At 37.6% G+C, this 12,421-nt stretch overlaps 1 protein-coding gene across 2 annotated transcripts in view; it reads right to left on the reverse strand.

The window, feature by feature from the left end:
* Nucleotides 1-999: 999 nt before the first annotated feature.
* SOCS6 (suppressor of cytokine signaling 6) overlaps nucleotides 1,000-12,421 on the reverse strand; it is a 45,066-nt gene continuing 33,644 nt past the window's right edge. For both annotated transcript variants that reach the window (XM_030810282.1, XM_030810283.1), the window contains exon 2: nucleotides 1,000-6,660. In XM_030810282.1, the coding sequence (XP_030666142.1) occupies nucleotides 4,927-6,534 (1,608 nt within the window). In that variant the 5' untranslated portion in view covers nucleotides 6,535-6,660 and the 3' untranslated portion in view covers nucleotides 1,000-4,926. The remainder of the gene's footprint in view (nucleotides 6,661-12,421) is intronic.

The following is a 12,421-nucleotide window of genomic DNA, read 5'->3' on the forward strand; positions in this document are numbered from 1 at the left end:
AACAAAATTATGTTATTATTGAAGTTCTGAAGCAGGGCCAGTATTTTCTGTGTTATCTGGCAGCCTAGCAGCTGGTCTTTCATCTTCTGAGAGCATCTGCCTGCTCTCACCCTCGCCCTCCTCATAGGTGGCCTTTCAGCACCATGAGCACCTACAAGGAATGCAGCTTGGCCTCAACAAACTTCCCTGTTCCTCTATCTTGTTAAATGAATACCCCTGGAGAAGAGGTACATGAATATGAAACATTTTCTAAAAAAGTTAAAAGTCTATTTACCTGGTGATGGTGTACGTTTGTGTAGTCTGTTCTTTTGCACAATTCTTGATCCCACGATAATCTCATAATACAGTATTTCATTAGCACCGTCATCAGCAAAGTATAATGTTAACATCACAGATTCCAAATTGGGTTTCACTGAAGCGAAAATTTGTGATACATTCTAAACAAGATCAGTTTAAAATTCATCTTTGAATTAGCCATGGTTTTTTAAAAAAAGAATTTGTCTACAAAGTATTCAAACAAAATAAAGTGGGTGGTTTAATCCCATGTTTAAGGACTCTGAAAGATACAATGCAGTGGATATAAGAACTCTTATCTATGAAAAAATTTCTAAATGACCCCTACATAAACTTTAATGACCTGGTTCTATTTCAATGAAATATTAATAGTGATATGCTTTTTTAATGTCACAATCCAAACATTGTATCATTTAGCCTAGCCTTCTTTCAGTGAGGTTTCATTTCTGTGTCAGTTTTTAGTCTTTTTGCTTAGTACAAGTTCTCCAAACTCACTCCAGCCTTCACGGGGAAGGCTTTCATAGATTAGCACCAATAGCTGACATCTTCCACTACGGACATGATTCTGCTTTCCCATTTTTACTAAAATTTGCTGGTTCTCACCCTCCAGCCCCTGCGCAGTTCCTGGGACACCCAGAAATTATCTAGTTAACTCCATACTAACATCAGGCACCTCTCAGGGTATTAAGTAGACTACAAGGCAGGTCTTGTGAACGAAATTTTTTATTTACACACTGTATCTAGAAGCAGATACATAAATTCTTATACAATTAATTTCCAAAAATGTGCAAGAAATTACTATAATTTGTTTACAAACCAAAACACGTATTAAAATCAATGGACTTTGGATAATTCATTCTGTGGTGTTCTCAGTACAAATGGTACACACCTGATTTGAAACATACAGAAAAAGTGTAAACTATCGCAATCTGAATTGCAAGTATTAATTTCATGGCACTCCAACAACTATGAAATTTCTTTAACCCAACATGTATATGCTTATTACAAAATTCTATAAGAATTTTTCATAATCTCTGGATGTAGAGTTTGGATCACTTTTCAGAAACAGCAACTACACACTTCGCCATGTTATGACTGATTAATAAAAAGAATGTTTATAAAAAACCTTCTTTACAGGATTAAAAAAGTATTAAAAGAAACCATATTTGTGATTGCTAGTGTACCAACACTTTTAGAATTTTAAAGTTATTTATGGAACTGGCTATTGTTCCTTATTAGAGTTTTCAAGAAAACTGTCTATTGCTGGTAGTGTGATTTCATTTTGAAATTAAGACTTCGCATTTGATGAAAAGCAATTAAGATTTAAATGAAAATGTATTATTCCGATTCATTCATAAAGCAGTATCTCTCATATACAATCAGTAATTAAAACTGGCATTTCTGAAAGCATTGTTACAAAGATATTTTAGACTTGTAGCACTAGCAGAGACATTGCATTAACCTATGTTAGATTTTAGTAACTTTTATCCTGTTTCAGTAATACTGGCTCAAAAATTACAGCGTAAACTTTGGGTTTTGTTTCCTTTATGCCAATGATTTAGCCTTTTGGAACTTTGTTTTCTTCAACAGCAAGATGGTTGGTTGCCCCATGTAGCTGGTTTCCTTAAAAACTATTTTTAGTTCTATGATCATTTCCTGTGACATATTTTGACCTTCTAAATTTTCAGATTATTGCACCAAGTAGAAAGAGTTTTCCTTAGACAGAAAGAGAAAGAATTAGACATTTTTCAAGTACTTTCTACAGCCTTCTTATTATTTATAAAAATGCATAATAGTGTTATAGTAAGCCTAAAAATAGCTTCTGGCCTCCATCATATTTCGTGATGAAATATTTAATAGAAAACAATTCTGATTCATCTATTATGGCAAATGGATACAGCTTTCCTGTTTTCTTTTTCTTGCTTTGAGCTCAGATTTTTAGAAGCACGTATTTAAAAAGCAGTCACAGGCTGTGTCCATGTCATCTATGTTAACTGCCAATAGAATCCTGAAATTTAACCAAATTGTGTCTAGACCAAACTAAATGATGAGTTTTCTCTCTCTCTTTTCCCTGTTTCCACTTTTAACTGGACTGTGTTAGTAACATATAAAGCCAATCTTTCACATTCTGTTGTGCTGCCTACCCCAAATGGTTATCTTTCTACACAAAAGTAGAAAATATCGCAAAACATCTTTCTGCTTGTAAATTTAACTTTTTGGCAAATAGTTTGACTTTATCATTATACTATCAGAATCTAACAATTTCAAACTAGATTAGAATAGGGCATATTAAAGTATATATTATGAATATACAAAAGCGCATCAAAATTTGGCTTTCTGAATTAGAACAGTATCAAGACTGTCCTCCACTAAAACACAAAATACAACTTTAAAAACATTTAGATGAAAATCTGAATAATCTTGACACTAAGCAGGTAGATCTTAAACACATGGCATGATGAGAAAACGAAGGGAATAGGTTATGTCCACATCAGACAGGTTCAGGGCAGTCCAAAGACCTCTGTGCACCATGATCTCACAAGGAGGACATGTAAATGCTTCTGGAGACACGGAGAAGCCATTTCAACATTTATTATTAGTACACAGTGACTCTGTGACGAAACCTGCCATCTAATATAGATGCACAGGGACTTTAACTCACCCTAGATATACTTTAAGTTGTTTTAAAAATAAATAGTTTTGCAAAAAAATAGTTTAAATGTCTTGCATTAATTTGATAACAAGCTTACAACTCTGTAATAGTTCTTAATCCAAATAGCTTATAATGAACACTTAAATTATATTATTACAGTATACTCCATATTCCATCTTATTAGGAGAAAAAATATGAGAAAATGAGAGTCTTTGTAACAAGGTACAATCAACATCCCACCAAAATTAAGTACCTTTTCCCCTTTAAGTCAAAATACCATAACACCATATTATGGCATTGTGCCTTTTCTTGGTAATATCTCAGTTCTGACCCTAAAAAACAAAGAGAAAAAAGTGAGGATTCAGATATGCTTGAATGACAAAGCCAGTAAGTTTGACCTAAACCTTTACCCTCATGTTTAAAGTGGGTAAGAGACTTTTCCTATTATCTCTTCCTTTAAGTGACAAAGGAAGAACCATCCCAAATTACATGTTTCATCTGAGACAGAAGCATTTTCCTTTAAAGGTGTGTAGCTGAAAATTTTCTGGACAGGGCAATCCCAAAATACTACATCCATTGCAGAACTGTGAAATGAATAAACACTCTGCATTTCAAAATAACTAAAAATTATTGAATATAACATCCCTCCCCAACAACCAACTCAAGGAGATAAAATTATTAGCGACGGCAAATTACTTAAGACTTAGCTAAATTTTAAAAATCTATTTTTAAATGGCAGTACATATGATAGACAGTATGACTTCCACATTATCTAATATGGTTTAGAATTTTTCTCACGTTGTGAGAAAAACTGCTCCACAATTTCCACAATTTTTAAACTAAAGTCATCAAGAGTTCTCTTTATAGTGGGGGTAAGGATTGGTCAAATCCAGCACACTTTTATAGTAACCACGTAGAAGAAAAATATAAATCCAACTTTAAAACAATGTTTTCTTTCTATTCAAATCAATTTAAAACTTTTTATAAACATTAATGTTGCAAGAGAATCCAGTCCATTTATGAAAATTAGTTGACAATCAAGTTCACCCAAGAAAATGTTGACTAAGCTAAAGAAACCACAGATAAAACATTTTACCAAAAGTATAGGTAACACACAAAAAAATGCTATCACAGGAAGCTATGATCATCTAATATTTCTTTAATAATAATTCTAGTTCCATAGGTTTTCATGTTATGCCAATTTGTACCCGAGTTTAATTATAGAAAAGGCAACAATTTCTAAATTGGTGGTATACATTTCTTTACAATTTTTTAATGTAAGGCCATTTATTAAAATAGACAAACTAGAAGATGAAAATGAAGGCAACAGAAAAATTCAACTTTTCACGACCAAAAGAATTAGCACAACCTTAGAAATAATTTAGAAAAAGGTGTTGTTAAAAGATATGTTGCAGATCTCCATTCCATTACCCAAGATTAGGTCAATTCACGATTCTAAATAAGTCTTTTTAAAGTAAGAGATTAAAAACTCATCTTCAGTGTATACGTAAATTCTGTGTTTTACCACACAGGTATGTTTATTCAACGCTATCTTTTGAAAATGGGCCATTTGAAAAGACATAGCAATTTCCATTCTGTAAGTTTCATTCAACTTTACTTAGGGTTGAATACACATGAAATGTGCTTTTAATGCATAAAAATCACAGTGGATAGCAGCAAAGGACTGGGCAGGAGGGGCATTGAGGAGAATCTGATAATTCACATTGTGATTATTCTGCACATTGATGAAACATAATTCACACCTCTAAAACCTCAAGACTTCCCTTTTTAAACAACTGAAATAAACCCAAGACACCTTGCTGACACTTCCCCACCCCTAAACAAACTGATGACTCTTTTACACATAAAACTGAAATAGTTATGGCAGCAAAAGATTTTGATGGCAATGAAAGTTTGTAAACTGTATTTCAATCTCTTGTTCTTATTCCCAAAGTGCAAGATGCAGGGTTCTCAATCTTTCAGTAGTGCTTCTCCTGTAAATAATCCTTCATTTTGTTTGGCAAAGGCAGTTTCTGAATTAAGTCTATTCTGGTATACTGACGTATAACAAAACGACACAGGTACTGCAAGGAGCGCACCTGCATGAACCGGGACACTGGGTTGGTCAGTCTGACGGGGTAAGTTGCAGATCCAGGCAGCCGAGACCTTGAATAACAAAAAGCTCCATTTTCAGAGTCCCTGATTGAATGCTCAATTAGATCAACTATGGATGTATGTCCTTCCACATCTGGCTGTTCATAAAAGCTAAACCTACCATTTGAGTGCTCAATTCTAGTGTGAAGTGTTTTACCATGGGAGCGAAAGCTCAAGCTTAAAAGGTAACGGTCGTCAGAACTGTCCCGAACAAGAAAAGAACCATCTGGCACGTTTGCTAGCTTCCCTTCTGCCTCCCAACGTGTGATTGGTCCCCAGTACCATCCTTGCTTTGCAAGTTTTTTCAGCTCCTCTGTAAGGCTTGTCACAACCATGGAACCACTACTTTGCACTGAGTCATAAACTCTTGCAACCCCAGGAGCAGAGTTCGGATCAAAATTCAAATGACAGCGCATACTTTCAGCCACGTGGGCTTCTGTGCCAGTGAGTCCACTGAAGTTCCTTTGGATTTGATTATTCTGCATTGGAGGTAGCAACGGTGAGAGTGGAGGGACATCATCGTGACCCGCTCTTGGGCTCTGCAACATGACTCCCGTGGTGCCAATCAACAAGCCATTCACGGACTGATCCACAAAGATCTCTGGGGCGACAACTAGGTCCTGGTCTACCTGACTCTCATCTTCGGGGAAAGAGCGCCCTCCCACTTGAGGAGGAACCGCAGAGACTTCCATGGGAGAAGAGCTGTCCAGACAATAGCTCCGTGATCCTTCCAAAGGATACATCCCCTCATCTAAAGGCACAGTATACTGAATGTAGTCCTGAGGCATAAGTCCAATAACGACAGGCACATGTTCATCCAGGTGAAGATGCAGGTCCCCGTTATGCGAAGCCGAGCTCTTCAGTGAATTGGCTTGCTCTTGGCACGCGGTCTCAGACTGGAGGTCGTGGAAATCCTTCCGGACGCCATTCAGGGCTGGACTCGGGCTGGAAGAGTGAACCAAGGCCTTGACTCTCACCTCCATCTTGATGCAGGTCTCCTCGGAGTTTGTGGGCCGCAGAGGCCACGGCGTGGGACTGTAGTGATGGCTGCGGAGTGAGGTGGACCTTATCGGCCTCTGAGCTCTCACATCTTTAAAGACTATGGGTGCTGAGGAGGAGGAGAAGGTGTCCTCATCGGCAGAGCTCCCAGAGGGTGTGCCCGCCTTGCCTTTTGACTTCTGCTTTGCAGAAAGCCGCCTTTTTAGCGTACCCATCAGGCTCTCGCTTTTTGATCTGTTTTTTCCACCTTTTTCATCTTCACCGTTGATATCGCAGCTGGCCATATCTTTACCGTAGCAGCTACCAAATAAGGAATCATCTTTTCCAAAGTCACTGGCTAGCGATGGTTGTTGTACTACCATGAAATCAGTTTCTTCTTTACTTTTATTCAAGTTAAAAGATTTCCGTAAGGTTTTAAGACTGATTTTCTTCATTATGACTAGTTACCTAATCCAAGGGATCAATATTTCTATCTGGAATATTATCGCCAAACATCTGGAGAGGCTGCAAGGCTGCATCTATGTTTTTTTCCTGCTTCATTTAACCTTTGGAGCCATTTTCTAAAAAATAAAAATAAAAAGAGAGTCATATTAAAAAATATTTCCACAAAAGTTTTATTTTAGTCAGTTTTAATCCTTTAACTTCTGAACAAGAACACCCCAGTCTTTTCTTGATGTCAGCTCTGTTAGGACCAGGATTTCTTTCTATTGCACCCAGCAGAGCAGATCACTGCCTACTACACAATGAGCATTTGGCAAGTATTTGATGATTTTTATTTTATTATTATTATTATTATTTTGAGATGAGTCTCACTCTTTCGCCCAGGCTGGAGTGTAGTGGCATGATCTCGGCTCACTGCAAGCTCTGCCTCCCAGATTCACGCCATTCTCCTGCCTCAGCTTCCCAAGTAGCTGGGACTACAGACGCCCGCCACCACGCCCAGCTAAGTTTTTTGTATTTTAATAGAGACGGGGTTTCATCGTGTTAGCCAGGATGGTCTCGATCTCCTGACCTTGTGATCCGCCTGCCTCGGCCTCCCAAAGTGCTGGGATTACAGGCTGAGCTACCACGCCCCGCCCGATGATGTTTATAAAGAACAAGCCTGCATCTCCCTTTTGTTCTTTTGGCACCCTGCTTTTTGGTATAATCTCTGATGTGTGGGCCAGTGTTCACATCCTTCCCAGCTGGCCTCTAGCTAGACCTGTGCACTCCTTCAGCACTGACCCCGACTGCTCCTCCGCTGCCCGCCCATGTCCCAGCCTGTGTCCCAGCATGACAGTTAAGGCGTTCCAGAGAACTGCAATAACAAGCCTAGTCAACTCAACAACTGATGCATATTTTAAATACTTAAGCATGTGTCAAAATAAACAAAAAGAATTTCATTATCTATAATAAACTATCTAGAGATGTTCCTCTATACTCGAGAGTTCCTTGAGAACAAGAATCACTCACCTTCAAGTTCCCAGTGCACAGAGGAGGAAGAAGCTCAATGCGTGCAGGTTGAAAAGCTTCACCTCTGAAGTACACCCATAAAAACCTATGTGTCTAGTTTTGATCTATTTGGAAGATTATGAAACATATTTCCAGAATTATTATTTCTTACTCTTCTTTTTTTGCAATTTCCCATGGCAAATTTTTACTTCTATATCCAGAAATATCTTTTCTAAACTTTTTTTGTACATTGTTCTACACTGAAATGACAGGATTTCAATTCGGTAAAGACTTTCTGAAAGTCATTTCACAGGAAAAAATCTTGGTTCCATAACCACGTTAAGTGATCCTAACACTACTTTACAAAGGCCTCGTGTTTAGGTTGTGTAGAATGCTTTCTTTCCTCCAACACCATGTTCTGCCTTCTCTGCAACCATCAGAGTATGCCTTGACAAGGTGATTCGCTTGACTTGAGCGAAATGCTAATAAAGCCCAGAACAAGATTCTGGCCTCCCAAATCAGCAGTTTAACACCACTCAGTTTCTTGGCACAAGACTACGGCTCTAGCTTTGATCCCGTTCATGAATTCACTCTGCAATTACTAAGCCCCTACTCGGCCTCCGCTGAGTCAGCTTGGCTCAGCCCTGTGTGGCAATACACAGATTGATAAATAACTGATGGTCGCCTAATCCAGTAGGAGAGACAGATGTATGAACAGATAAACTGTAGTATCAACCCTTCAGTAATATAATGGTACACACGGTGGGAACTGACAGGAGAGGGAGAACCTGACGATTGTCCCCTTTTAGTTACAGATAGGATTTGGGTGGTGCGCAGATAGAATCATTCTTACTAAAAACCACTCAGATCAGACAAACTATCAGGAGATCAGTAATATCACGTCCCCAAAAGGAAGAAGCAATTTTTAAAAGTCTACTGTCATGTACTATGTGTCTGGATAAGTTGTAAAAAATAAAAAACTTAAAATATTTGAAGCACCAGTTACTTTTAAATAATAAGTGAAGTTGTATATTAGGTGAACTCAGTGTCTCAGTAGTATGTCTTCTACCCAAGCATAATGAAATATCATAACTGCCAGAATCAGTAACTGATTAACCCTACTAAATGTGAGATTCCAATAGTTCTGCTTCCCACTATCATGCCCATACCCCAAAACACGAGGGACTAGCAACTACGGTAAAAGTACTTGGCAATTACCTGCTTGAAAATTATTCCTTTTTCAACTACCAATCCGTATTTGTAAGCTATTAATCAATACTAATATTAAAGAAACAAAATTCAATCCTAGACATTACAAACTATAAAAGTTCTATTAGGCCATATGGTCTTTTATCTCTTCCTTTCATATTCTAGGCAAAGATTACTCTAAAATTTTTAAGAGTATCTGTTTTTCTGTTTGCACATCCAAAAATATATACCATCTTTTTATAGGATTACCATCTGTCTCGTGCCTAAGTAAATGTTCTGAATTAGTTTTACTGCTTTTCTAATTGTAAAATTTTAAGTTTATACATATACTTGAAAATGTATATAAAGTTTCAAGGGAAAAAGCTTTATACATTTCAATACTTTATCTATATTTGTAAAGGATAACTTCTTCAAATAATTTCAACCTCTTCTTAAATGACTTGAGGTAGTCATGTCTGTCAGTCATCCTAACACATAATGAAAAAATTAAAAAGATCAAACAACTACTTAAACTTCAATAAACAAAACAGCTTTATTATCCCCGTTTTATAAAATGAGGAAACTGGTTATCAGAGAGATTGGAATTTGCCCAACAAAGTTAAACAATTTGCTAGTAGAAACAGCAGATCCAGAATCTGAACCTGGCTGTTTATTTGCAAAGCTCACATTCTTTCCCTATGCCAAACTGTCCTGTCATTCTACTGCTTACATCAGTGATGCTCAAACATTCTGGTCTCAGAACCCCTTTATTCTCTTAAAAATTATTGGAAGACAGGAAGAAGCATTGTTTATGTGGGTTGCGTCTCTTGAAATGTACCCTACTAGAAAATAAAACTGAGAGGCCGGGCATGATGGCTCACTTCTGTAATCCCAGCACTTTGGGAGGCCGAGGCAGATCACCTGAGGTCAGGAGTTAGAGACCAGCCTGGCCAACATGGTGAAACCCCATCTCTACTAAAAATACAAAAAAAAAAAAAAAATTGCTGGGCATGGTGGCGTGTGCCTGTAATCCCAGCTACTCAGGAGGCTGAGGTTGCAGTGAGCCAAGATTGCGCCACTGCACTCCAGCCTGGGCAACAAGAGCGAAAACTCCTGTCAAAAAAACACAAAAACAAAACAAAAAAAAAACCTTGAGAAAATCTGTTATTTATTTATTTATTGAAGACACAGAATCAGAGTCTCGCTGTGTTGGCCAGGCTAGAGTGCAGTGGTTTGATCTCGGCTCACTGCAGCCTCAACCTCCTGGGTTCAAGAGATCCTCCCACCTCAGCCTCCTGAGCAGTTGGCACACACCACCACGCCTGGCTAATTTTGTCTGCTTTTGGTAGAGATGAGGGCTAATTTTGTCTACTTTTTGTAGAGATGAGGTCTATGTTGCCCGGGCTGGTCTTGAACTCCTGGCCTCAAGCAATCCTCCTACCTCAGCTTCCCAAAGTGCTGGGATTACAGGTATGAGCCACTGTATCCAGCCTAATTTTATATTTGCTTTAAAATGACAATATACTCATTACATGTTAACATAAATAACATTTTCATGAATGATAATAAAAATCAGTGAAAGTGGTACCACATGACATTACTGTAAATCTCTTCTGCCTGACTAAAGGAAGACAGCTAGGCTCTCGTGTCTGCTTCTGCACTGAATCTGTTACAGTACAGTAGCCCTCTCTTATCTGCAAGGGATACACCCCAAGATCCCCTGTGGATTCCTGAAACCACATATAGTACAGAACCCTGTATAAAGTATACTTTACTTTTTTCCTATACACACATACCTACGATAAAGTTTAATTTTTAAGTTAGGTATAGTAAGAGATTAACAACTATAACTAATAATAAAATTGAACAATTATAGCAAAATATTGTAATAAAAGCTATGAGAATGTGGACTCTCTCTCACAAAATATCTTACTGTACTGCACTTAGCTGTCTTCAGATGACTATCGACTGTGGGTAATTGAAACTGTGCATAGGGGACTACCTGTAAGAAGAAAATTCAGCCTCCTCCAGATACATAGCTAGAAAAAGGAACAATATATTTTATTTAATAACCTTTTCATATAACTATGGATATTTTTCTTTGATACTGTATCAAAACTCGATGAATGATAGTTTCTTAATGTTAAATTGCCCTGTAAAATCTGAAACCATAACACAAAATTTTTTTACTCTATTAACATTCAAACCCATTGGTCATGCCTATAATCCCAGCACTCTGGGAAGCCAAGGTGGGTGGATCACTTGAGGCCAGGAGTTCGAGACCAGCCTGGCCAACATGGTGAAACCCCATCTCTACTAAAAATATAAAAATTAGCCAGGCATTATGGCTCACATCTGTAATCCCAGTTACTCTGGAGGCTGAAGGAGAATCACTTGAGCCCAGGAAGCAGAGACTGCAGTGAGCTGCGATCACACCACTGCACTCCAGCCTGGGCAACAGAGCGAGACTCCATCTCAAATAAAAAAAAAAAAAAAAAAAAAAAAGAAACTTTGAATCTTATCACTGGCAACAATACTGTCATTTGTTTTTATGAAGTGACAGACTCATGTTGATTATTTATGGGAAAATATCTATTAAAACCCACATGGAATAATCATGTGTGTCTGTGGATTGTTGTTTTTAGTAAAAGTGGTTATTTCACACAAAAATAGGAGCTAGTTAGCTAGTGTAGCCAGCAATTCAAACAAGCACTTCCCCTGGAGACACTCTTCATTCTTCAGTATGTACTGGAAAGTGTCTTTGAAATATTCACATTTCATAAAAAGAATTTTAGAAAGATGTATGCTCAGGGTGAAGATCTCATAAAATTAATAATTTTTATAGCTTCATCAATGGCATCCGTAAGTATAACCAATTTTTTTTTTTTAACTGAAGTGCTTGGTTCTTACTAAAGAACATACAACTATTATTACATTTACTATTACAGTTTGGTGCCACTGCCTTGACTCATGGTAAGGCATCATCAGTTTTATCCATCATTGCTTTCTGTACCATCAGTGAAAAAGGCAAATGATGTTTCAGGATTATGATGAAAGAGGATCCACAGACCAGAGCCACAGGCTTAAATTATCTGTGAAGGCAATTTAAGAGAACAAAAAGACTTTAACGTAAAGCAAAGAATCCACATAAAAAGTTAATAGCGTTGTAAATATCTCTCTAAACCGTAAGTTGCATTGTCAATTTCTGAACCTGCATGGTTCATATACTTTCATCTCAGTTTCTTAGATTCTACTCCACTGCTCCTAAACCTGTGAGAACACTGTTTGCCATTCCCTTAGGAAAAAAAGGAAAAATAAAAAAGAGACACCAAAGTCTTCCCAGAAAGGGAGAATAGAAAAAAATGGAACAGACCATATAATAAAAAAGAATTACAATACAAATATAACATGAAATATGATAAGATGTAGGCTCCAAAATGTTATACCAATACATAGAAATGGAGTAAATTCAACTATTAGACAAAATTTTCTCTTTCTTTCTTCCTTTCTCCTCTCTTTTTTCTTTTCTTTTCTTTTTTTTGTGAGACGGAATCTTGCTCTCGTCGCCCAGACTGGAGTGCAATGGCACCATCTTGGCTCACCACAACCTCTGTCTCTCGGTTTCAAGCGATTCTCCTGCCTCAGCCTCCTGAGTAGCTGGGATTACAGGCGCCCGCCACCACACCTGGCTAATTATTGTAT

The sequence above is a fragment of the Nomascus leucogenys genome, chromosome 4, assembly GCF_006542625.1.
Source record: "Nomascus leucogenys isolate Asia chromosome 4, Asia_NLE_v1, whole genome shotgun sequence".
Lineage (NCBI taxonomy): Eukaryota > Metazoa > Chordata > Mammalia > Primates > Hylobatidae > Nomascus > Nomascus leucogenys.